The sequence below is a fragment of the Cricetulus griseus genome, chromosome 5 (genome assembly GCF_003668045.3).
Source record: "Cricetulus griseus strain 17A/GY chromosome 5, alternate assembly CriGri-PICRH-1.0, whole genome shotgun sequence".
NCBI lineage: Eukaryota > Metazoa > Chordata > Mammalia > Rodentia > Cricetidae > Cricetulus > Cricetulus griseus.
Genome location: NC_048598.1, coordinates 103,263,361 through 103,289,031, shown reverse-complemented (window position 1 = coordinate 103,289,031; position 25,671 = coordinate 103,263,361). Strand labels below are relative to the sequence as shown.

The 25,671-nt window shown below is 41.8% G+C and overlaps 1 protein-coding gene and 2 pseudogenes across 3 annotated transcripts in view; all 3 read right to left on the bottom strand.

Moving 5' to 3' along the window:
• Positions 1-733: 733 nt before the first annotated feature.
• Positions 734-834, bottom strand: LOC113836193 (annotated as a pseudogene).
• A 2,937-nt stretch (positions 835-3,771) lies between these two features.
• Btbd7 (BTB domain containing 7) overlaps positions 3,772-25,671 on the bottom strand; it is a 75,418-nt gene continuing 53,518 nt past the window's right edge. For 2 of the 3 annotated variants that reach the window (XM_027419174.2, XM_027419175.2), the window contains exons 6-11: positions 22,268-22,428; positions 19,572-19,715; positions 17,529-17,718; positions 14,095-14,273; positions 11,055-11,501; positions 3,772-8,894 (exon numbers count right to left, since the gene is read on the bottom strand). In XM_027419174.2, the coding sequence (XP_027274975.1) occupies positions 8,076-8,894; positions 11,055-11,501; positions 14,095-14,273; positions 17,529-17,718; positions 19,572-19,715; positions 22,268-22,428 (1,940 nt within the window). In that variant the 3' untranslated portion in view covers positions 3,772-8,075. Of the gene's footprint in view, positions 8,895-11,054; positions 11,502-14,094; positions 14,274-17,528; positions 17,719-19,571; positions 19,716-22,267; positions 22,429-25,671 lie in introns of those variants that run through there. The other variant, XM_027419177.2, reaches the window with a different exon arrangement.
• LOC103163190 lies at positions 8,902-11,048 on the bottom strand (annotated as a pseudogene).

Genomic DNA, 25,671 nt, shown 5'->3' with positions numbered 1-25,671 from the left:
ACTACTAGAAGACTTGGGGACAGGAGACTGGGGACCTTGTATGTGTGGCCCATGGGAGTAGCCAGGAATGCAGCAAGCTAATGGCAGTCTGGATAGGATGGCTAAGCAAAGGGACCCAAGCCCTAGAAATTACCAAGTGTCTCAAATAATTTGGTTTTGTATTTGTAGTAGGGGATGGTTGTGGTGCTATCTTGCTGTACAAATACAGCCTGTCTGAAGAGCAGAGGATGGAGCTTGCCACTAGCTAGCTAACCATAGAGGTCTGGAGGTCTGTATAGACAGGCAGGAAGTGAGATGGCTGGATGGAGAGAGGATGTAAGGAGAAGAAACATGAACTTGTTATCTTGTCTGCTGAGATGTTAAGTAGGTAAGGTGTGGTTATGGATTCCTCCTCCTCTCTGATCTCTCAGCATTTTCTTCTATATCTGACTCCAGGTTTTCATTATTTAGACAAATTAAGAACATTTTACAGTTGGTGGTCTGGAAATTAAGGACCAGCGATGTGCCAGGCATCTGGTACAAGGAACAGTAGCAGATGGACATGGTGTGCCTGTCAAATTGCCCCTTAGATACTCAGGTTTCTGGTCATAGATGAGGGCTGCTGTCAGTTACTACAGCGATCCATAATCTCCCAAAGTGCTCAGGATCAGTGTCTGTTGAGTGGTCACTAAATGAGACATCTATAGCATCCCCTCCAAGGTGCAGGGAACATCAAGGAAGGGGCAGAGAGAACAAAAATAGGAAATTAAAAAAATTTTTTTCTTGCACAGGGGCCATGCTAATCTTTTCTCTGTATCGTTTCAATTTTAGTGTATGTGCTGCCGAAGGGAGCATGAAAAATTTTTTAGAAGGAAGGAAAATGAGCAGCTACTACTGCTGAATTCTGAACTTGAAGAAATAGCATGGGGTAGGAAGAGCTCTTAAATGATGCCAAGGGACAGAGAGATCGCTCAGTGGTCAACGGCACTGGTTATTCTTTCAGAGGACCCAGGTTCAATTGCAAGCACCAACATGGTGGCTCACAGCCATCTTATGTAGCTCCAGTTCCAGGGGGTGTTGACACATGTTGTCATCTGGCCTCTGCTGCACCAGGCACACATGTCACAGATATACATGCAGGCAAAACACTCATACACATAAAATAAAATAAAATTTAGGTAAAAAGAAATTGTGCTGAGGGTGGGTGAGATGCCTCAGTGGGTAAAGGTGGTGAAGGTGCTTGCTGCCAAGCCTGACAATTTGAGTTCAATCCCTTAGCCCCACAAGGTAGAGATAACTGGCTCCTGAAAGTTGTCTTCTGGCCTCCATACATGCACTGTGGCTCCTGCATGCCCAACACACATGCACAGTAAGCAATAATAAAAAAAAAAAAGATGCTGAGCTGGCCTCTCTGTTGATAGGGTCAGCCACCTTCATAGTAGGGACTAAATGCATGATGGTCTCTGCTGCCAGGTACTTGATGACCAGGTATATCTAGGGTGACACCACCCAGATCTGTCTCTCAGTTATCTCTGTGTACCCATAGCACTAGTCTCTACCCTCTCAGCTGCTCAGTCAATTCCATGTTCTCACCTCCTGTTAGACTTCTGCCTGACCACCAGTCTTGCCAGCCCTATTACCCTCCTGGAGTCATCCTCCAAACACTTAGGGGCCTGACCTCCTAAACTGTATGAGCACAGCCACTTTTGAGGAGTGAGGAAGTGATCATTTGTCTTTTCCCTTCAATTTGAAGAGGTAATACAGGCCATGTGAAAATTTAACCATGGCTGGTGAATGGGTAATGATGTCTCCTGCCGAGCCTGATGACCTGAATTTGATTCCCAAGTGGAAGGAGAGAACTGACTCCTGTAAGTTGTCTTCAACCTCCACAAACTTACTGTGGCACGTGTGTGCTCACCCCAAATAAATAAACAGAAGCAGAGGTTGATGGTGATGGAGCACATGCTGGTATACCTGGAACCAAGTTCTCAACTCTAGTCCCACTTAAAAAAAGAACCAGGCCGGGCATTGGTGTGCATGCCTTTAATCCCAGCACTCGGGAGGCGGATCTCTATGAGTTCAAGGCCAGCCTGGTCTACAGAAAGAGTTGCAGGATAGGCTCCAAAGCAATACAGAGAAACCCTGCCTTGAAAAACAACAACAAAACAAAACAAATAAGAAAAAACACAAAACAAAAAAGAACCCGTATAAAGTGGTACAATAAAGAAACAAGCAGGGAATAGAGGCACATGCCTTTAATGTTGGCACTCAGGAGGCAGAAGCAGGTAGACCTTTGAGGCCAGTGTGATCTACATAGTGAGTTCTAGGCCACTGGCTACCGAGAGACTCTTTTTCTCAAACCAAACAGCGACAGACTACAATTCCAAGTCCTCCCACCCATAGTACCAGTATCCCTCTCAGGGGCAACCCCGTAACCCTGTAAGCACTCTGAGAATTGTCACGTAACATCTTTATTATTTCTCATTTTCTCTTTTCCACAATGAAAGTGTGCAACACTTTTACTCTGAAGACCACATTGCCTGTAGATGCCCTGGCTGGGCCTTCTCAGTGCCACACTGCAGGTTTCCTTCCAGCCTGTAGGAGCCAGCAAATCTCCACTAAAGGACCTAGGAAGGTAGGGTCCTCCATGGTCCCTACCTTCCTTCTTTCATCTTCCTTCCAATGCTTGCTGGACCACTCCTCCTGAGTTCCCACCTAATCACACTTGTTAGGAACTGCTTATAACTCCTAGCCAAACTACCATGGCCATTGTTCATCAGCTCACTTCCCTCTAGATGAGATCTTCCCTGCTTTGCTACTAACAGCTACCAAAGTCAGGAAACACTGTGCCCTTTGTAGCCTGAAACCGCTCAATCCCCTCCTTTCTGCAGCATTCTTGAGCCTCATCACTTCCCACTGTTGGGTAGTCTGGCCTCCTGCCTGCCCACCCTCTATCCCCTGCTAAAACGTGTGGCAACTTAGATGTCTGAGACTGGCATTAGGGCCAATCAAAACTTTTTGCCTGTCTAAGAGGAGTAAGGTGGGTCCACTAACTAGTCCCAGAGCCCTTGCTATACCTCAGGCTCTGTTCTCCCCAGCCCTCCTTTGCTTCTCCTAATCCTAGCAGTAGTCTTTTATCTTTCAAAAGGTCACCCTGCCAAATCTTCCCATCCCAGGTCCCCCCCCCCACACCCTTTTTTTGTTTTTTTGAGACAGGGCTTCTCTGTGTAGCTTTGGAGCCTATCCTGGCACTCGCTCTGGAGACCAGGCTGGCCTCGAACTCACAGAGATCCGCCTGCCTCTGCCTCCCGGGTGCTGGGATTAAAGAAAGGTGTGTGCCACCAACACCTGCCCCCCCCCCAGCCTCCCTTTTAACCAGTATCTTTTCTTCCTGGGAGTTAAAATTTCGAGGCAGAACTAAGGATGTCTCCAGTTCAAGGTTTTCCATGCTTGGAGGCCCAAGTACCTGGATAGTCTTTGTCTTACTGACGGACCACAATGCAGTTCAGGTGCCTGGCACACATGGGTGGAACTTCCTGGTGAGACTATTGCTCCAATTTATACCATGAGATCTCTCAAAAATGTCCTGGGTGAAATAAAAGTAAACTTGATGAATCAGAATGGGTTAATTTCTGAATAATTTCCAAGGAAACCACCACCACCATCATCAAAATGTTTCTAAAATAATTGAAAACATAAGAGAAAATGTAGAAAACTTCCCAATTTTACCCTCAAGGGGTAGAATCTGTAGATAAAGACCACATGCTAGAACAGACTGTCCAACTCCACAGGTTCTATACAAGCCATTTATTTGAAATGCCAACTATATGTAGGATAAAGTCAGTGTTACATGCTTATCAGTAACAGTAGAAAAATAGAACCAGTGAAAACCTCTGTACAACTGTGATGGACTCAAAAGAGAAATGTATCGTTTACAATGCTTCACACAGACGAGTTCAAGTTTGGAGGTACCTAAATAAAAATACTATATATTTCTTTAAAAAACACTATGTACAATTGAAGCGTAAACAAGTTTTACAAAGTACTGGTTATGCAGGTTGTAGAAAACACTTGCATAGGACATGAAATCAGTTTAAGAAAGATTTCTGAGCCTTTAGCATTGAAGGCACTTGACTTGACCATTAACAGCACAACCACAAGAAACTCGGTGGTGGAGGCCAGATGTGGCACATACATGGTGAGGGGAGCTCAGGTACCTCAGGTTTTCAGCTGCCTGGTCTAAGAGCAGAATTCCCTAGAACCTACCAGACAGCCTTGACAGTCATGCGCAGGTACACCCGAGGACTCTTCCTTCCACAGTGTATCTGATCTCAGAGCTCACATGGACACACAAGGAGAAGATATTTCCAAGACACAAACTTGCAAACAGTCGATCTATAGAAATGGTCGCAGCATTATAATATTCTGAATACAGAAGATTGGTACAGTCATGGATATATTTTTTAGGGAAAACAAAATCAAAAGACTTGCCCAGACAATAACCACATGACAACTAGTATAACTAATAGGACAAAAACTTACACTTCACAGAGCACTGTTCACACAGCAGTGTTGAGAGAAGATAGTAAAACACCTCTAGGGCGTGCAGAATAGCTCTTAGCAAGATTATCTGAATGAGGCTTGAAAGTAACTACATGGTAGACATTGTGAACCACTGCAGACCCGGGAATAGCACCCATCACTGCGGCATTAATAGTCGATTGACCACAAAGAGCTCAACTCAGCCCTAAGAAACACATAAATGCCTTATCATTCATTGTAAAACAATGGCCTTATGCAAATTTCATGAAATGCATTTTTTCCCTTAAAAGGCAAGTTCAGTATTATGAAGACGTATCTCATTCGTTGCAGACACTGTGAATGTTGATCCTTCAACTCCAGAGAATGCACTTGAGGTCAGCTTCGGCCCAGCTGGCGCCACTGGCATTCACCAGCTTCCATTATGTTCTGAAGCATCAGCTTCATTCAAATGTACAAGGATTGTGCCCATTGCTAGAACTTTAACAAGTAATGAAAGAAAATGCAATAAAGGATGATGAATGTTTTAAAAAAAAAAACCAAAAAAAACAAAAGCCCCCTAAAACCAAGGAGGACAGCCAAAGAGGAAGCAAAATAGGTTTAATTATACAAGAGGTACAGAAAGATAAATATAATCAACACAGTAAGCCCTGAAAGCCCAACAGGTCATTAAAATGCTAGGTCAGCCCTGGCCTGGGGGCTGCACTCAGAAATAGTCAATGGGGGATGTAAAAGGGTGATGATGTAGGAAAATTTAAGGATCTATGTTGTAGATGAGCCAAAGGTGACTTTAAATTTAAGTTATTTTTCAAAATTACAAAACTAAAACAAAAATACAAGAGAGGGATCAACAGCATCTTGAGAACCTAAGCACTAGTTCTCCAGTCTCAGCACTCAGAGGGACTAGAATGGTGATTGTCCAAACGGCCTGATTGTCCCTGGCCTCCCTCAAAAGGAGATCTGGGATTTTTATTATTTGGTTACTAAATTTCTATACTAAGAAAAATGCCAGCTCCTGTGGCCTAAGATTTATATTATATATAAATACCTTCTTTTCTGAGACTGACCCTACCCAAACTTCACATTTGTAAGTACAGCATTTAAAACGCTTCATGGATGGGTTCACAGCCAGAGGCCCAGTCTACTGTCCCACTAACCCTATCCTATCACACACACAAAACCACACCTGTTAACTTCTGAAAGTCACACCAGTCCACAAGACCACAGATTAAAGCAACATTTCCCTCTATACACAATTTGGCTAGGTAATCTATTAAGTCACTAAAAAAAGACATAAATTAAATAATACTATGAACAGTGTCCACTAATTTTTTATAATTACATTGTATTAATGAATTGTCAAGAAAATTAAAAGTGTGAGATCAATGGTCCTAAAATGTAAAAAAACAAAACCTGTCAAGGGTGAGAAAGTCTAGGTGTACTGCTTCTCTCTGCAGTAACCTGAACAATCCAGTCTGGTCTGGAACAATCTCAAAGTGTATAAAATAATTCGTGTTAAAAGCTCCCAGACATTCAGGGAGGAACAGAATGGAATTACCTTTTGCTTCTGCTGACACTGTGTTTCAAAAGATACCGACTCTTAAGCAGAGCAGAGTCCTGTGGATGTCTACTTTAAGGAGAAAGGAGCCTTAAAGGTGACGTGAGCCCACCTTACAGCAGATGTGCCTGCCCTGTGCAAGCCTCCGAGCTCAGGATGTACATCACCAGGGTCAGCCAGTCAGCAGAAGCAGGAGCAGCAGCTAACTAGTCAGGCAACAGAATAGTGGCAGCGACTACCGGGGTATACAGAGATGGGCACCTTCCCATCTATGAGATTATCTATTGTTAGGATTGTTTAAATGTCAGATCATTCCTGAGTGTATATCCACAGGGTAAAGTGGGAGAAGACCATAAGAGAAACTACAGTTTCAGGAGAAATCAGAGTCGAGTTGCCGATGCCTAATAGAAACCTATATACTTCAAAGTGCGTGTAATTCACTTATATGATAGCTTGTGAAGGCTCCCTAGCCCTGCATAGTTTTAGAGTGTGAATGATTCCTAATTATATGTACAAACACAGAAAAGAGGTTCCCAAATACCTTCTCCACAAAGAATGTTTAGGAAGTTTCTTTTCTTCTAAGTGCTATGGCTGTGTGTGTTTATAAAAATACAAAGTGAACGTCCAAATGATGCTGAAGTGATTTAAAGACTTAAATAACAACATATTTACATTGGAGAGTAAGAAAACACAAAATAAACCAAAACCAAAACCAGTTCTTAGCTCACACACTGCCCTTCCAAGGGAAAGGACTGTGAAAGACCCCATGTGCTCAGTAATTCAGTAAATGGCAAACCAGCACCTCCGGTGGAGTTCAAGTAGGACGTGTAGTGTTTTACTGAAAACAAAATAGTTTTTTGGTGGTAAAAAACTATGCATCATACAACTTTGTAAAAGACAACAAAAATCCAGACATACTTTGAAAACATTAAGAAAAACTGTATGTGTACAAATACCAAATGACATACATAAGACTGAAGCCCTTTTGGTTTTTTTTTTCTCTCCCACAAATGCAAGACAACCAAAGGCAATCATTTCCCCCAGCACGGTGAATCACATGCAGAGCCAGGCACCCCATCAGTGTGCCCTGTGTGTGATATCACCGTCTCCACTACTGTTGGTTTGTTTTTGAGGCAGGGGCTCACATAACCAACCCAGTCTTGAGTTCACTATGTAACCCAAGATGACCTTGAACATCTGATCTGCTGTCCCCACCCCCAAGTGCACATCCTTACCCAATTCCAGCACTACTTTTTGGAGTGAGTGAGTAACTCTAACTCCAGAATCTCCAAGGGTCCTGACAAAGCTGGTACTGTAATTAGAGAGTAGCTACAGCCTGGGCACCAAGACTTTCCTCCTTTCTGTTCTTTACTGAATCCAAAAACTTCAAGACCTGGACTAGACTCCTGCTGTGGGGAATGAAGATTGGCATTCAAGACTTATAAAAAAGAATGACATCATATTTATGGAGACTGAGCAGGAAGATCTCTGAAATGAAACAATCACTGAAAGAGAGGAGCGTATGATGTGCTGTTCTTTGGAATTTCTATAATTAAAAAATAAACACAACTATTTTGTAAGAAAATACATCTTAGTGTGCAACCCAATGCACGTGGAAACTGGTAGATGATAGGTAAAATGCAAAAAAGTATGAAAATACAGTCCTTTAAATGTGGCAATAAAGTTTAACACACTGTTATAAAATCAATACAAATAAACTAAATGTACAAGTGCAAAAAATTAGTCATCTGTAAAGAAGAAGAAAGCGCCAGCTTGCTTTCTCTTTAAGACGCTTCCCACACAACTGGTACACACAAAAGAGACGGATGCAGCATTCAAAATAACCCTCTCGGCATGCCATGTATAATAAACATATATACACAGAGAAACTAGAATAAAAAGTGAGACTGAGCTGGCATTGATAAACCGGTCAGTAAGTTGTTGGGTTACATCATACAACAGGATGCTTCACATCTCAGGCACAGACTCGAAGCTGCTTTCAGAGGGCAGACTTTTTGTAGAGGAAGTCTGGCTTGCTCGGTGACCTCCTTCCTCTGCTTATGGAATCATCCCTTTCCAGATCCGTGTTTCTCTGAGCTCCGTGGCTCAGGGACTCACTGTCTGTCAGTCTTCTACTGGATCGCTCTTCTAGAGCTTCAGAGCTGCATGCAGAATGGGAAGGAGGTCTGTTAGGTGTCAGCCCAAAAGTCAAGTCCGTTTCTACTGCAGTTCGTGCCCTTACATGAGCTGGACCGTTGCCAGCATTTTCTGAGGCTGCCGAAGGAAAGTCTGACCTCTGGGGAGGCTGCTCAACAACATCCAAGCGTATCGGCTCACTCTTCTGCTTGTGTAGATGGCCATCAGGAGAAAGTGGATATTCTCTCCTAGCATCTTCCTGCTTTTTAGGAGAGGTCTGACCAGGCAGGTAAGCCGACTTTAAGCCATTTGGTGATGCCTTATTGTGGCTGTACAAGTCTGGGCCAAAATATCTACCATGTGGAGGGGAAGGAGTGCGTCTGCCAGGGGCAGGAGTGGAAGGTCTGCAAGCAGCATTTGAGAAGTCATAGAGATCTGGGTATTCCTGCTGATTCTCTCTACCATCTGCTTTCTGCTCTAGTGCGTGTTTTTTCCGAGACGTGTGTGTATGTCTCTGTGGAATACATGAGAGATGCTGGGGAGGCCCTGGTCCTGCTTCAGAAACTGGCTGGCATAATTCTGTGTCAGCAGCAAGCTCTGGGAGCCTCCTGTCCTTGAGTGACAGTGTAGATACCCCCATGGCGATATCTGGCATTAAATCATTCAGCATAGGCTGTGTACACTGAAACAGAAACGAAGAATGATTAAAAAGAATCACACTGCTCTTAGATCCTTTCAAGATTACCAAGTACATGCCTGTATTTAGGAGTTATAAAAACACATAAGATTATACACATGAGAACAATACAAACCACTACACTTCCCTGCAGAGGTTATGGCTGTTAGCAGGATGTAGTTCTCCTGTTTTCACCTATGAAAACTATTAATCTCAAATTTCAATGCACAATTACATCACTCAATTTTCTTTGAGATTACTTGATTACCACATAATATTTTATTGTATTGGTGAGCTGTAATTTAATCATTCTCCTACTAGGGTTCCCTCACCTCTCTTCTCTTTCTTCCACCCCACCGGACTCTGAGACAGGGTCTCTCTATGCTCCCTGGCTGTCCTGGAAGTCATTATATAGAGGAGGCTGGCCTTGAAATCGCAGAAATCTGCCTGCCTCTGCCTCCCAAGTACTGGGATTAAAGGCGTGTACTGACACTGCCTGACTGAGGCAGGCTTTCTTAATCAAACAAACCTAGAACTCACTGATAATAGCTAACTTGGCTAGCCATCTTTTTTTTTTTTTGTCATGGAAAAAATGTTTATTTTGAAATTATTTTAATTTAGAAATAGAAAACCTCTTAGGGAGGAGGAAAGGAAAAAGAAATCACAAAGTATACGGCAACATTTTACTTCATGAGCTTCTCACACCCTCATTTGTTCACTAGTTCCCATGAAGAGAATGCACTTAGCCACTCAATAATGTTATTAATAGGGATATGGATCAGTTTCACAAAGTAGTCAATGAATCCCATGACAGCAAATTCCATGGCTCTGGCCATGGCAATCTTCTAGAATTCTTTTCTATCAGGTTCGGTGCATCTTTTCACCAGCCGAATTGAGTCCTCGACGAACTGCCGACTCAGCTCAACCAACTGCAATACCAGGTCCATGACTGACTGTTGCCGGACGTCGGTTTGAGAAGCTAGAGACACATAGCTTCCCGGCTAGACATCTTACCCTGGGGAATCATTTTTCAACCTTCTGAGGCTGGAATTACAAGTGGGTTGCCAGCTCCTCCTAGCTTTTATGTGGCCTCTGGTGATCAAAACTTAGATCTGGACCTGGAGAGATGGCTCAGTGGTTAGGAGCATTGTCAGCTCTTTCAAAGGACCTGGGTTCCATTCCCAGCATCTACATGGTGGCTCACAACTGTCTGTCATTCCAGTTCCAGGGGACTCAACACCCTCTTCTGACCTTCATGAGCACCACGTATCCATGTGGTGCACAGATATGCATGTAAAATAATCAAATTTTTAAAAACCTGGGTCTTTGCAGCTTTTTAATTTTCATTTCCTAAGAGTCTAAGTTGAACCCATCTTTCGACCTCAAACGCCCAAAGCACAACCCCAGTCCTGAGGGTGTGCCACCACATCTAGTTGCATTACTAGAAATCTGGGTTATTACAATTTTCACTATCCTCAGGATTGTATGAGTGAATATATTACTAAATAGCCTTTAAAGGGAATTGCAATTAGAATCTAAAATAGGACTTCTGTAACTGGAAGGTTGGTCATGGAAGGCAGGGAGGGAGCAGAGGGAAAGATAATAATCTGACCCTTCCCATGAGGTCTGTGCTCTCCTCTACTGAATGCTATTGAGAGCACATGGCACAATATGAAGAATTAGAAGCCATTGTTGTTTTTCTCGAATCTTATTATATAAAACAAATCCAAACTCTACAAGCTCAAAATCAGACGAAAAATCCTCTCTCAATTACCACCTACTCACCCTAGCAACCAAAGCTGAGTCAAATGGGAACCTGATAGATTTGGGGGCCGGAGGACTTTTACCTCTGCTGGTCTGTTAAACCGGGAGTCTTTGCCACACTGGCCCTGGTGACACTAGTGGTCCCAGTGCTTAGAAGAACAGTAGATGCTAAGTGCTTGCACAAGGACCAGGCACTGGTCCATCCACACATGTGCATTGCTCAATCACGGCACTATAACTACCTCAGATACCTCAAGTCCCTCCTCTCTGTGCTTGTCCTCCTCCTTTCCATTGCCCTTAAGGGAAGGCGCCCAGCTAGTCAGTAACACTTTTGGGTGTTGCTGAGTCTCAGCAGGGTGATGCACTTTTGCTTTAGACAAAGTTATCTAAGTGTAGACTCACCACTTGCTTTTCAGATATTATTGCTGCTGAGGCGGCAGCAGCTGCAGCAGCAGCAACTGTCTGTCTTCCCAGGCCTGTGGTGTTGGTGCAATCGGGAGGTGCTACTTTAACACCTGGCAAATAGACTGGGGGAGGGCCAGGTTTAGGAGCTGTTCTGGAGTGAAACAGTGAGTGATTACAGGGGTAAGAGAACGAACGAGAAGGGTGATGACTGGGAGGCCTTTGTTTCCAGCCTGCCTTGAGCTGGTTATGGATTGGGGTAGCTGGGGGGTGGTATGGAGGGGGAGGGGGGGGCAAAGGTGGGTGGAAGGCCACGAAAGAGTCCAGGTCTGTAAACATGGGTTCTGCTGTAGGAGTGCTGTTAACACGACATCTCCCAGGTTGTCTCATTGTCAAGAGCGGACTTTCATCCCCGAAACGTTCATCAGGAAAGAACTTGTGAGGATTCTAAGAAAGATTATTAAAAAAAAGTTAGCATTAGTTCAAGGCTGCCCTTGAATGTGTAAAATAACTAAGGATAACTTTGATCTTCATATTCTTCCTGCCTCAGGTGGGATTACAGGTATGTGCCACCATGCCTGGATGTCCTTAAACTCCTGGTCATCTCTACCTCAGCATTCCGAGTGCTGGGATTACATGTGTGCCACTTCATCTGGCTTTAGGTTTGTACCTTTATTAACAGATTTAATAAATGGAAGTTTACAGGTTGGAAGAGTTAAATCAGGTACTTAAAAACAAACAAAACTTTTAGCAGAAATGAAAGGCTTAACACGGTTTTCTAGGCCAGAGCCTAAAGGAAAAATGACCTTACTCAGAGTACAAAGGGCTAGAGTGCAGCCAAAGCTGCTCCGATGAACAGTCTCGTGCTCATGTCAGTCAGCTTCATTCAGTAAGATCATGTGACAAAGCCAAACTCCAGTAGTAAAACAATTCAAACATGCCACTGCTAAAAAAACAAGAGAAACATAAAATCCAAGAAGGGACCGGGTGGTGGTGGCTCACACCCTTAACCCCAGCACTCTGGAGGCAGAGGCAGGTAGATCTCTGTGAGTTCGAGGCCAACCTGGTCTACAAAACTTGAGTTCTAGCCAAGAGAAACCTTATTGAGGGGAGGGAGAAGACCAAAACCAAAAGGAAAACAACAATAAAAACCAAGGGAAGGATCTTTCTAGATAGATAGTTTGTGATACATCTCAGTATCTATTCGAAGTAAATACAGACAGACTACCATTCTTTACACATTTATTAGTTAGTGAGTTAGATTAAAATACCGATAAGCACTGAATGCTTCTCTACAATTTATGAGATTAAGATACCGTTTTTTTTTTTTTTTTTTTTTAAAGACAAGAGTCTTTGCTGGGCAGTAGTGTCACACACCTTTAATCCCAGAACTCAGGAGGAAGAGGCAGGTGGATCTCTGAGTTCAAGGCCAGCTTGGTCTACAGAGGGAGTTCCAGGACAGGCAAGGCTACACAGGGAAACCCTGTCTCAAAAAATAAAACAAAACCAAAAATAAATAAAAAAATTTAAAACAACAAAAAAAGTCAAACCAAACCAAAACAACAATGACAAAAAAACAAAACCTAATCACATATCAGGGTCTCACTATACAGTTTTCACTCCCAATGCAGGCCAGGCTGGCCTTCAACTCAGAGCTCTGCCTGTCTCTGCCTTTCAAGTGCTAGAATTGAAAGCATGTGACCACCAGCCAGAAGATAAAATTTAAAATGGCAAAGGGAATAGAAATGACCCTAACAAGGATGATACCAATAGACATGCTAACATTGAAGGAGGAAGCTCACAAGGCCTTCAAGGTACGGCAACTCATGAATGCTGAGAGTAAGAGAAATACTCTTCCCCAGGGAGAGCACACCAACTGATTATCCAACACCAAATGGTCAGTTCTGTAAACACACACAAGCAACATCATAGACACCGAGCAGGTTGTATTTACAAAGTTAGGAATAAACACATGGTGTCTACACATGGAGACACCAATAATAACTAAAGAGAGGCTAATTAAGTTAAATATTGTTGGGCATTAGTGGCACATACCTTTAATCCCAGCACTTGGGAGGCAGAGGCAGGTGGATCTCTGTGAGTTCGAAGCAAACCTGGTCTACAGAGTGAGTTCCAGGACAGGCTACGAAGCAATACAGAGAAACCTTATCTTGAAAAACAAAACAACAAACAAAAAAAGTTAAATACCATACTTTGTAGTTTTATTGATGGGAACAATAGTAAAGTAAGACCTAAATTATTTGCTGCCTTGCCAAAGGGCATCATACCACATTAATTATTAGCCAGGGTCAATCAATATTAATGTATTAATGGTATTTGGAGGCAAGAAAGTTTGCATCACTTAGCCAGATGAAATAAAATTTTATTTATAATTATTATGTATTTTCTTTCTTTCTTTCTTTTTTTTTTTTTTTGGTTTTTCAAGACAGGGTTTCTCTGTGGCTTTGGAGGCTGTCCTGGAACTAGCTCTTGTAGACCAGGTTGGTCTCGAACTCACAGAGATCCGCCTGCCTCTGCCTCCCAAGTGCAGGGATTAAAAGCATGGGCCACCATTGCCTAGCTAGCCTTGTGTTTGAAAACAACTCCTAAAGGAAAAGAGAGCAGAAATAAGAAACCTGGAAGACCTGTAAGTGTAACAGAAAGCCAAAGTGGAAACCCAGTGATCAGAGAGTGAGCAGTGAGGTCTGGAGTCCCCACTGAGATAGGAATCTGCAGCAGTCACCTCCTAGATGCTTGTGGTGCCCCAGACACATCGGGGCTTTATATCATGTCCTAGCTTCACTTTACAGGTGAGGAGATGTTTGGGGTGGTTAAGTCTGCTCCACAGTTTAGGAAGCAGCAAAGCCAACTCTGCTCAGGCTGCTGCTCTACCACACTGCCCCACCAGGTGAACCCTGTAGGCGCAGACTATCACAGACATCAGCGGCAGCAAAAGAACATGTAGGAAGAAATAGCAGCTCAGATGACACACCTGGCTGACATTCCAGGCTCCCTCTTCCCCCTCAGTACTGTGTTCTACCTGCAAGAGCTCTGCAGCAGCATCTGCAAGGCCAAACTCTCTGAGCACTCGGATCTGGATTTCGTAGCTGACAGTGGCGCCCTCCCCACAGTTGAGTGCATAGGCTCTCTGCACCTGCTCCGTGTGCCGCAGCTCCTGCAGGCGCCTCACCATGTCCTTCATCATGAGGAGACGAGGAACTAGAGGAAGAGAGACAGGACAGTTCCTGAGCGACACAAGACTACCCAGCAAGTACAAGGAAAAAGAAACATGCTATAGAAGAATCTTCTCAGACACCTTTTAAAGATAGTATTTTAATTTCTTGGGAATGTTCAATTTATGTCTCCAATTATTTTCCAAGGTTTTAAAATTTCTCTGGGCCCCAAAAGCTCTTGATTATATTAAACAGCCCCTGAATTCCATCATTTTTGGCCACAGCTCAAATAAAACCTTTACTTGTATGTCCCAGCACTCAGGAGGCAGAGGCAGGAGGTTCTCCAAGTCAAGGCCAGCTTGTTCTTCACAGCAAATTTTAGGACAGCCAGGGCTACACAGAGAAACCTTGACCAGAAAAACAAAAAAACAAACCACTTTACTTGTATGTATGTACTCTTTTCACAAGTTAAGGGTATTTCAAATATATTCACCATTAGAACTGCGATGTGGCCCAGTGAGACAGTGTTTGTCTAGCTTCAATTTCCAGCACCACAGACAAATAATGTCAACTAACTGTTCTGAGTTCTGACCATACACCAGAGGTTGAATTTGGCATTCAGGGTCCAGAACAAAAGGCATTTTTGAGATCAGAATCTCAAAAAATTCTGCCTTTCGTTACTGTAAGTAAATACAGTGTAGGAACCCTGCTCTTCCAGAGGACCCAGGTTCAATTTCCAGCAACCACATGGCAGCTCACAACTGTCTGTAACTCCCAACTCCAGGAGATCTGACACCTTCACATCAATGCACATTAACAAAACAAAACCAACAAGCAGAGTCTTGACACATTAGCGTACTGGAAACTAAGCAGGCAAATCAGGGAAGCTTTCTGAGAACACACAAAGTGCATGTAACATATGCAAGTGAGAGACAGCAGGACACAAACAGCTGGCTTGACAGGAGAACTCAGTGCTCAATGGTACAAACTATAAAAGTACTGAGAGATGACAGGTGAACAATTTAAGCACATTCTGTGTACACCAGATAGCCTGTAGACAGGGGGACAACAGGCCCAGAGCTGTGACTCTATGACCAGCACTCTGAAACTAACAAAAGTTGTGATGGTTAGTTTTCCATCAACTTGACACAAGCTGGAGTCAGTGGTAAGAGGGAGACTCAATTGAATAAATGCCCCTGTCCTAAGTCCAGGCTGTTGGCTTGCCTGTAGGATATTTTCTTAATTAGTGATTGATGGGGGAGGACCTAGCCCATTGTAGGTGGTGTCATCTCTGGGCTGGTGGTCCTGGGTTCTATAAGAAAGCAGGCTGAGCAAGCCGGTAAGCAGCACCTCTCCATGGCCTCTGTGTGTCAGCTCCTGCCTCCTGCTTCCTGCCCTGTGTGAGTTCCTGTCTTGACTTCCTTCAATGATGAACAGTGATGTGCAAGTGTAAGCCAAATATACTCTTTTGTCCCCTAGTTACTTTTGGTCATGATGTTTCATCACAACAATAATAACTTTAACTAAGACAACAGGAGAGCTGAAGCAGGCATGGTGGTATACACCTTTAATCCTAGCATTTGGAAGGCAGACACAGGTGGATCTCTGTGAGTTTAAGGTCAGCCTGGTCTACAAAGAGAATTCCAGGACAGACAGGGCTGTTACATAGAGAAACTCTGTCTTGAAAAACAACAAAACCCAAAACACAACAGGAGAAAGCAAATGGCCTGGAGCTACCGTGAGTGTAGTTTTATTGGAACACAGACACACTTTTTCATTTGGGTATTGGCACACATAGTTGTGTGAACACTAAGAAGCTGTGAGTCACATTATATGGCCACCAAGCGAAACTACAGTGGAAGAAGAAAGGCATGAGAACCACTTAGGAACCTGAGCAGAGGCAAACAGGTGAGAAGCCTACAGATTCATGACATAACTGCTAGAATGGGAGCCTCAGTTTCCAGAGGGCTCACTTTGAACCAGGCAGATGCCTAATAATATAGCTGTGACACTTCTTTAAATCCTCACAATGACACAAGAGAGGAGGCATTATCTGAATTCTACAGATGAGGAGATTAAGGTTCAGTCCAAAGTCATATATGTAAGTGGCACAGCTAGACAGTCTTCTCCAATAACATTACTTTTTTGTAGTCTATTGGGGAAGGACAGAAAAAGAGCCTTGGTAGGGCCATGTCTCATTAGCTAAATGGCAGAGACAAGTTTAATTTCCCTAATCATACTGTGAATGTTTTGGGATTTTGAGGCTAAATTCTAAAATGAAGTTATACTGATATGCATTTGCACCGACTCAAGCTTAAAGAAAACACTGCAGGCTTGGTGTAGTGGCATCTATCTGTAATCCCGATATTCGGGAGACAGAAACGTGTATCTCTATGAGTCAAAGGCCAGCCTAATCTACAGTTTCCAAAAAAAAGAAAGAAAGCGTCAAATTGTAAAACTCTATCTTAACACCATTACCCAATGTACATATAAGTAAACATAGGGTGGCCAAATACGGTAACAACTGATGAAAGATAACAGTTCAAAATAAAACTGGATTTGATGAAAAGTTCTGTAACTGTGTCGGTCATCTTTCCTTAGGAGAAAATCTTTAAGCAGAAATGAATGGTATTATTCATAATGCCACAGTTTGTTGGATTTATTTTAAATCCTGCAATGGCAACTGGCAAGGACTGTCAGGAAGTTTCTGACCACTAATTACCTACTCTTTTTGGACATGACAGTTATAAATCAAGCTATGGCCAATCATAAGCCTGAACTCTAGTAAACTTGGCATAGTGAAACTGGATCTCTAGGAGCTAACAGTGATCGCATTTGGGAGGACAGCGCAGACTACACCACCTCTTGAAGGTTTCTGTTTTTAAGACAGGGGTTCATTATGTAGCTCGGATCTCTTGCTTTTCTTTCCCTCATGGGTTCTAGGATGACAGTTGTGTGCCATCATGCCTACCTGAATTCCTCTTAATCAGTTTTTTTTTTTTTTTTTTTGGTTTTTCGAGACAGGGTTTCTCTGTGTAGCTTTGGAGCCTATCCTGGCACTCGCTCTGGAGACCAGGCTGGCCTCGAACTCACAGAGATCCATCTGCCTCTGCCTCCCGAGTGCTGGGATTAAAGGTGTGCGCCACCACCATCCGGCTTTTAACCAGTTCTTAACAGGACTGATTTTGCCCCACAGGGAGTATGTGGTAATGCGCAGAGTGCTGAAACGTGGGAAGACTTAGCACATGTAAGAGGGTGAAAACAGCAATTATAAAAAGAGATGAAACAGGCATTGCCTTACCTGGGATTTCATTGGCTACAACTGATGGAGGGCTTGACTGGTTACTGCTGACCTGCTGATGGCTGACCATGTGGCAGCACTGTGGCATGGCACTGCTGACCATGTAAAGTGTGTCTGGGACATTGGACATTCGAACCATTCGCAGTCGCACCAGATCTGTTTGCTCCACCATCATCTCATCCAGTACTGACTGCAATATTTAAACAGAGCTGGTTAACCTTCACTACAGTGAGCTCTCACTTGCAGCAAGATAACCATCACCATATAAAAAGAAACGAAGTTATCATTTCTCATGTTTAAATTAATGGTGAAAGGAGAATCATCTTCTAAAAAATTTGACTATAAAACTAATCAGAAATAAACTATACGAATCATAAACATATGCTAAGTATCAGATGTAACAAAATATACTCAAAATATACAATATTGATTATTATCAATATTAGGCCAGACATTGTGATACACATCTGTGGTAGTTTGAATGTAATTGGCCCCCATAATCTCATGGGGAGTGGCACCATTAGGAGGTGTGGCTTTGTTGGAGGAAGTGTGTCACAGTGGGGGTGGGCTTTGAGGTCTCGTATGCTCAAGTTTCGGTCAGTGTGACAGTCTACTTCCTACAGCCTTCATATCAACATGTAGCAGCTCCTTCTCCAGCACTATGTCTACTTGCACACTGCCATGCTCCCTGCCATGATGATAAAGAACTAAACCTCTGAAACTGTAAGCCACCACCTCAATTAAATGTTTTCCTTTATAAGAGTTGCTGTGGTCATGGTGTCTCTTCACAACAACATCTTTAATCCTAGTACTTGGGCCACAGGGGCAGGCAGGTCTCTGTGAGTTCTAGGCCAGCTTGGTCTACACAGTGATTTCTAGAGCAGCCAGGGTTAGATAATAACCCTGTCTCAAAGGGGGACATATATACCATATAAAATTATTGCTACTTAACAGACCTATAAATAAACCCAATTTTGTAAAATAAGTTCCAGTGTATCTGTTTCACTAAACTGCAGAAGGACCAAATTAAGCATTTTCCACATTTACTATGGAAGAACTCTGGGCACAGGCTTAGTGCCACATCTGGTGAGTGTTTTTGCTGCCCAGCCTTGGAGCAGAAGAGAGAATGGGTAGTTACTGTATGAGCAACATCAAGTGCTGTACGACTCCAGAAAGGCTAAACCCAACCACTGGGCCTTTCTACTGTTCTGGATCTGCTCACAATATTGACCACTCAGTAAGTTTCATTCCCTGGAACTCTTGTAAAAGTAGAAAGAGTAACTGACTTCACAGTTTTGTCCTTTGACCTCTACTCATGCTATAACACACAATGACCACATGTACATCATACATATGTGGCTGGATGGGTTAAGGGCTTTTTGCCAGGTGTATTAGTGGTGCACATCTTTCAGCACTTCGGAAGCAGAGGCAAGCATATCTCTGTGAATTATAGGCTAGCAAGAATACAAAGTGAGATTGTCTAAGCAAAACAAAACAAAAACAACAAAAAAAAAACTTTCTGATTTCAAAGACTGTATTAGTTTTTCAAACTCTACACCAAAGTTCTATGTGAATACATCTAATAAAAAGTGTTTTGTTTTCACATTAATGTATTTTCTTGGAGAGTTCTCTATGTCAAAATATACACTGGGCCTGCTATTTACTAACAAGTTTGAAACTTAGTTTAAATGCTTACCCTAAAACTAAACTGAACTCAAAAGTCAGCTAGCTTTTCTGGAAGACTACTTCAAGATGACATGTCTCTTAGTTTATGAGGAAGATAAGCAAATGCAGCCTACACTTCAGACATTTTCCTGCTCTCTAGAGCAAAAAAAAGCACAGCTGTCATGTAATTACAACAATTTACAATGCAATGAGGTAAAATGCATTTTAACAAGTTTTAAAAACATCATTGATAATTAAACATTTCAGAAAATTACTGACAAACTAGAATTTACTTTCATTTTCCCTATTACTAGATGTCTGGGCCACTAGAAGTAAATTTCTGTGCATGTGGTTGGTAATAAACTCCTCTATCATTACCTTCGCCTCTTCCACATAGGGAGAAAACAGCCGAGGACGAACATATATGCCAGCATTTTTTTGCCGTAACCAGGCATTTGACTTTCCTCCTTCTGTTGTAGGAAGCATATCTGATGGGGGAGTACTGATCAAGCCTCTTTTCATCTTAAAAACAAACATTAGAAAAGAGATAAACAAATATATGCTGCATAATACTAGTAAGACAACAATATTTACACCTATAAACACACCGTACAAACTTTACCACCATTTAAGTAAGAACTGGGAATGTTATACAATTTAGCAATACCCAAAATATTTAGTAGTAGTAAAGAGTTCAGGGGCTGAAAGATGGTTCAGTGGTTAAGACACTGACTGTCCTTCCAAAGAATGTGGGTTCAATTCCCAGAACCCATATGACAGCTCACAACTGTCTGTAGCTCCAATTCCAGGGAATCTGACACCCTTACAAACATACACGGAGGCAAAACACCAATGCACATAAAATAAAAATAAATCATTAAAAAAGAATTCAGTAATAAGAAGAAAGTACCATAATTGCTCACTTTCCTTTAGAAGAATGATGTTTTTGCACAGACACATAAATAAAAAGTCATGAATTTGGATTAATTTTCGCAACACTTGATGAAACTGATTTTTTTCCCTGTTCATTTTGCTTCCACCCCCAACCAAGACAAAATAACATGGAGTTGGCCTTACTTACAGCACAGAACACTACATAGTTCTCTCTCAGGGAGTGTGACTTGGCACCAACACCCAAACAGCCCAAATCAGAAAATATATCAACATTTTCAGTTTATTGGGGGAGATCTCTTTAGGTCGGGACCAGTATCAGCATTGGTGAACTATGTAACCACAGATGCCTTAGTTAACCTTAAGGGCCCCACTATAGGGCACCTGTGTGGTTCGGAGTTGGGGAGCCACAAGATGAAGATGTTTTAGGGTCACTCTGTGGTTTCCTCACTGATGCTATAAACCCATACATAAATAAAGCCCCATAGGTCCTACTGTGACAGTAGAGATTAAACGACACAATACTAAACACTTGGTATGGTATGCACTTGCACCAACCAAGAGAACATGGCCGTGCACAGCAACAAGCAAACGTATATTGAGCTAAGTATGGAATTAAGAACAAAGAAGTACATTGTTCCTAGACAATGTCCTGACAACACTTTTCTAAATAAAATACAAGAATCAGTCTTTCTGGGCATGCTGGTGCACACCTTCAAGCAATGAGGAGCAAGCCAGTAAGCAGCACTCTCACATGACCTGTTCTTGACCTGACTTCCTGCACTGATGAACTGTCCTGGGGGAGCTGTAAACTGAAATAAACCCTCTCCTTACCAAGTTGCTTTTGGTCATGGTGTTTTATCACAGCAATAGAAACTTTCATGAAGATATCAGCTTAGTAGCAAAAAATTCAAAATAAAGACTCACAACAGACATTTTTCAAAAGACATACAAAGGGTCAAGAGGGTATATGAAAACATGTTCAACATCACTTATCATCAAGAAAAGGCAAATTAAAAACATAAGAAGACAAGAAGAAACAGGGGCAATACACACACACAAAGCAATTCTACTAGTTAAAAACATTACTTTAGGAACTGGATAGATGGCTCTAGAGCAATCATAAGGACCGAAGTTTAGATTCTAGCACTCATGTTACAAGCAAGGTATCCTGCAAAGGCCTGCAACTGTAGCTCGAAGAGCTCTGATGCCCTCGTTTTTTTGGCCTCTGTGCTTAGGTACAAGGACACACACACACACACACACACACACACACACACACACACACACACACACACACACACACACACGTACGCACTCACACATGCTCATTCTCTAACTCATACATATACTCTTTAAAAAAAAAAAAAACTCCATTAATATATATTGTTATTTTCAAGACAAGGTCTCTCACTGTGGCCCTGGCTGTCCTTGAAGTCACAGAGATCCACTTGCCTCTGATTCCTGAGTATTGGGATTAAAGTGTGCCCAGCTCTATAAATTTTCAACTTAGTCTAAAATGCACCCAAATGGCTCATGTATCTTATATATATGAGTCAATGTCCCTCCTCTGATTTACTGTTCTTGAGGAGTCTGCAAAGGTAATTTTTCTATCTTTTCTTTCCACAAGATTGGATAGATTCATACGGATAGTGATCAAATTCATTCCCTTAAGAACTATGTTCTTAGCCGGGTGTTGGTGGCTCACACCTTTAATCCCAGCACTTGGGAGGCAGAGGCAGAGGCAGGCAGATTTCTGTGAGTTTTAGGCCAGCCTGGTCTACAGAGTGAGTTCCAGGACAACCTCCAAAGCAATACAGAGAAACCCTGTCTGGGGAAAAAAAAAAAGCCCTCCAAAACTATGTTCTTGATTGAGGATTGAGTTCCAGGACAGCCAGGGCAACACAGAAAAACTGTCTCAAAAAACAACAAAACAAAACAAAGAAAAGCAAACAAGCAAAACCCTAAAAAATCAAATACAAAGCTATGGTCTTGGAAGGAAGACCCACTTACCCACAAAACATCAGCACCAAGCACACTTTTATGGACTATGTCAGACACTGGGGACATAACATTGTACCAAACAGATTTCAAGTACTGTACTAGTAGGGGAAATTGTAAGAATTAAACAGGGTAAGCTTGGCATTTTTCTTTTCCTAAAAGGAATGAAGAAATGAACTTACAGCATCACTTAAGACCTCACTGTTTATAGGCAAGATGTGTTCAATTCGCACGAAAGGCAAGAGAGAAGAAAGGATCTCTCTAAGTTCTTCTATGTCCAGGTCTCTTCTTTTCACACCTCTTTTGTTCACACTATGTGCAGTACCACTCAGTAAGTTTGGCTCTATGAAACAGAAAAGGAAAAGCCTTCAGTGAAATCCCAGTTTTCATAGACACAGTCTTTTTCTTTTTTCTTTTTTTAAAATTTTATTTATTTATTATGTATACAACATTCTGCTTCCATAGATATTTGCACACCAGAAGCAGGCACCAGATCTCATATGTGGTTGCTGGGAAGTGAACACAGGACCTCTGGAAGAGCAGTCAGTGTTCTTAACCTCTGAGCCATCTCTCCAGCCCTAGTCTTTTTCTTTTTAAGGGCTTTTTTTGTTTGTTTTGTTTTTTGAGACAGGGTTTTTCTGTGTAGCTTTGGCTGGCCTTGACTCAGAGACTCACCTGCCTCTGCCCCCCAAGTGCTGAGATTAATGACGTGCTCCACCATCACCCGGTCTTTTTAACCATTTTTTTTTTTTGTGTGTGTGCATGTGTGTATGGGTATGTACTTGCCATGGCACTGAGTGTGAAAGCCAGAAGACAATTTTCAGGATTTGGTTCCTTCTTCTACCATGGGTTCCAAGGATCAAACTGAAGTTTTCAGACTTGGGCAACAAACACTTTGACCCACTCAGCCATCTTCCTGGTCCTAGGGACAGCCTTACTTTCATCTCTATTATATAAATCTTAGCACCAGATGTAAGTACATCTGCTTAAGACAGGTTATAAATAAGTTTAATTTAATACGTAAGTTTTTGGACAAAGAGAAAGTACAGTGTCTACAATACAGGAACATCCTTTATGACTTCTGTACTAAATGATTCTTTTTATGTATATTAACTAAAAGTAAGAAAAATGACAATATGTTCATATCAAGGCTGTGACCAGTTTTAAATGTAAGAGGGACAATGCAAGGCACACACTATTTCTAGTCATGGTAGCATATATGGGCAGGGGAGGAGAGAAGTCTCATGTAGTTCAGGCTGCTTTCCAACTTGTTATGTAGCCAAGGATGAGTCTGAAATTCTTTCTGATCCTCCTACCTCTACTTCCTAAGTTCTGGGATTATAGACATGCACTACCATACCCAACCCAGGATACTTATGTATAATGGTAATTTATACATATTAATCACCTGTATCCAAAGGAGCAAAATCTAATGTACATTCTTAGTTCTAAGCTTCTAACATGGGCCTGTTACTGGCACATGGGTGAATCTTTTGTATTTGACATTTAAGTCCTATGTCCTGAGCAAGAGATAAAGTTATTTTTCATTAGGTATTAATGTGACAGGAAGATCTAAAAAAAAGTAAGTATGTTTATGTCACTGAAGTATGAAGAAAATTGTAATTTTGGGAGTATTTAATTATATCATTAATTTAGGGGGCTACATTATTTTTTTCTTAAAATTTGATAATTTTCTCCCAGTAAGATCATTTACTGACAAGAACTTCAGCCAGCTGATTTTTTAAAATAAATGAATTTTCTAATAAAAAAATTGGTAATTTTAACAATGGACATGATCTTTATTGTTGATAATAAAAGTGATAACCTTTAAAAAAAATTTTTTTTTGAGACAGTTTCTCACTATATAGCCCTGGCAGTCTTGGAACTCACTATGTAGAACAGACTGGCCTTTCACTCAAAGAAATCTATCTGCTTCTCCCTCCCTAGTGCTGGGATTAAAGACATGCACCATCATGCCCAGCCAAAATTTTTATTTTATAATGAAATACATCTTTCTTAAATCATGAGGGAAATATATGCATATATTCTGTCTATATAAAGATACCTAAGTACATAAATATGTATATATGGAGAGAGAGAGAGAAAACAATTTTTATGTTTGTGATTTGAGGATAAAATCTAGGGTCTTGTATGCAATGCAAGTCCTTTATTATTGATATCTCTGACTCACAATTATAATTTTTTAAGTTCTGCATTATGGGATGCTTGTACACTGTGTGAAGATGTATTGCTGTGATTGTTGTAATAGAAAGCTGAATGGTAGGCAGGAGGTATAGGTAGGACTTGTGGACAGAGAGAGGAAGGAGGAGGAGACAATCGAGGTGCAAGAAGTTGCCAATGAGACATGGAGGGAGTAGGACATACATAACAATATTAAGGTAAAAACACACATGGCAAAACAGATATTAATAAAGGCAGGTTAGTTTAGGTTGTAAGAGCTAGTGGTACAAGCCTAAGCTATAGGCTGTGCTTTCATAATTAGTAAGAAATCTCTGTGCCATTATTTGGGAGCTAGCTGGCAGGACAGAAAAAGGCTCATTACAGTACTGGGTAATGTCTTATACAAAACCTTCAAGCAAGGGCAGAACCATCTGTACACAAACGTAACTAAAGAAGAATGGCCAATCTGCCTTTCTTATTCTTGCAGGAGAACTTTATATTCTAACCTTGTCTGAAATGTATTTCATTTATATACTTTTTTTTGTTTGTTTGTTTTTCGAGATAGGGTTTCTCTGCATAGCTTTGGAGCCTATCCTGGCACTTGCTCTGTAGACCAGGCTGGCCTCGAACTCACAGTGATCTGCCTGCCCCTGCCTCCCGAGTGCTGGGATTAAAGGCATGTGCCACCAACACCCGGTTTATTTACTTATTTTTGTTTTTAACGTGTCTGGCTATTTTACCTGCATGTATGTCTGTGAACCATGTGTGTGCCTGGTGCCCTCAGAGGACTAAAGATGGTGTTAAATCCCCTGGAAATGGAGTTACAGACTGTGATAAGCCATCATTTAAGTGTCGGGAACTGAACCTGGGTCCTCTGAAAGAGAAGCAAGGGTTCTTAACCATTGCGCCCTCTTTCCAGGCCACAAAACTATTTTAAAGGAAATTTAATTCATGAAAGATTCTCGGTACCTGCCCAAATAAATACGATCTTTCATCACAACCAACCCTTCCTCATTATTAACCTATATCAATGAGGAGACCAAAGGCCTACAGTAATTAGGCAGTTCAGGTGTGGTAGTTATGTTGCTCACAATTAACAATGAATTAATCAATGATTCTAGAGGTTAGTTTCCTATGGGCCTCTGGGCACAAATATTTTGCCAACTCATCAAGACATAATTTTGTGTGCTGCTGTTAAAGGTACCTTAATACATATTCATTAACAATGAACTAATGGTTAACATCACAGTAACTCATGACTCAATGGAGTTCATCAAACACACTATTTTCTCCATAAGGACATCCCAGCCTTCTTGCATTTCAGAATTTCAGACACTTTAGCATACTCACTTGGCAGCCATATTAAAATGAGATCATGAAAACACAAAAATGTAAAAAGATATTA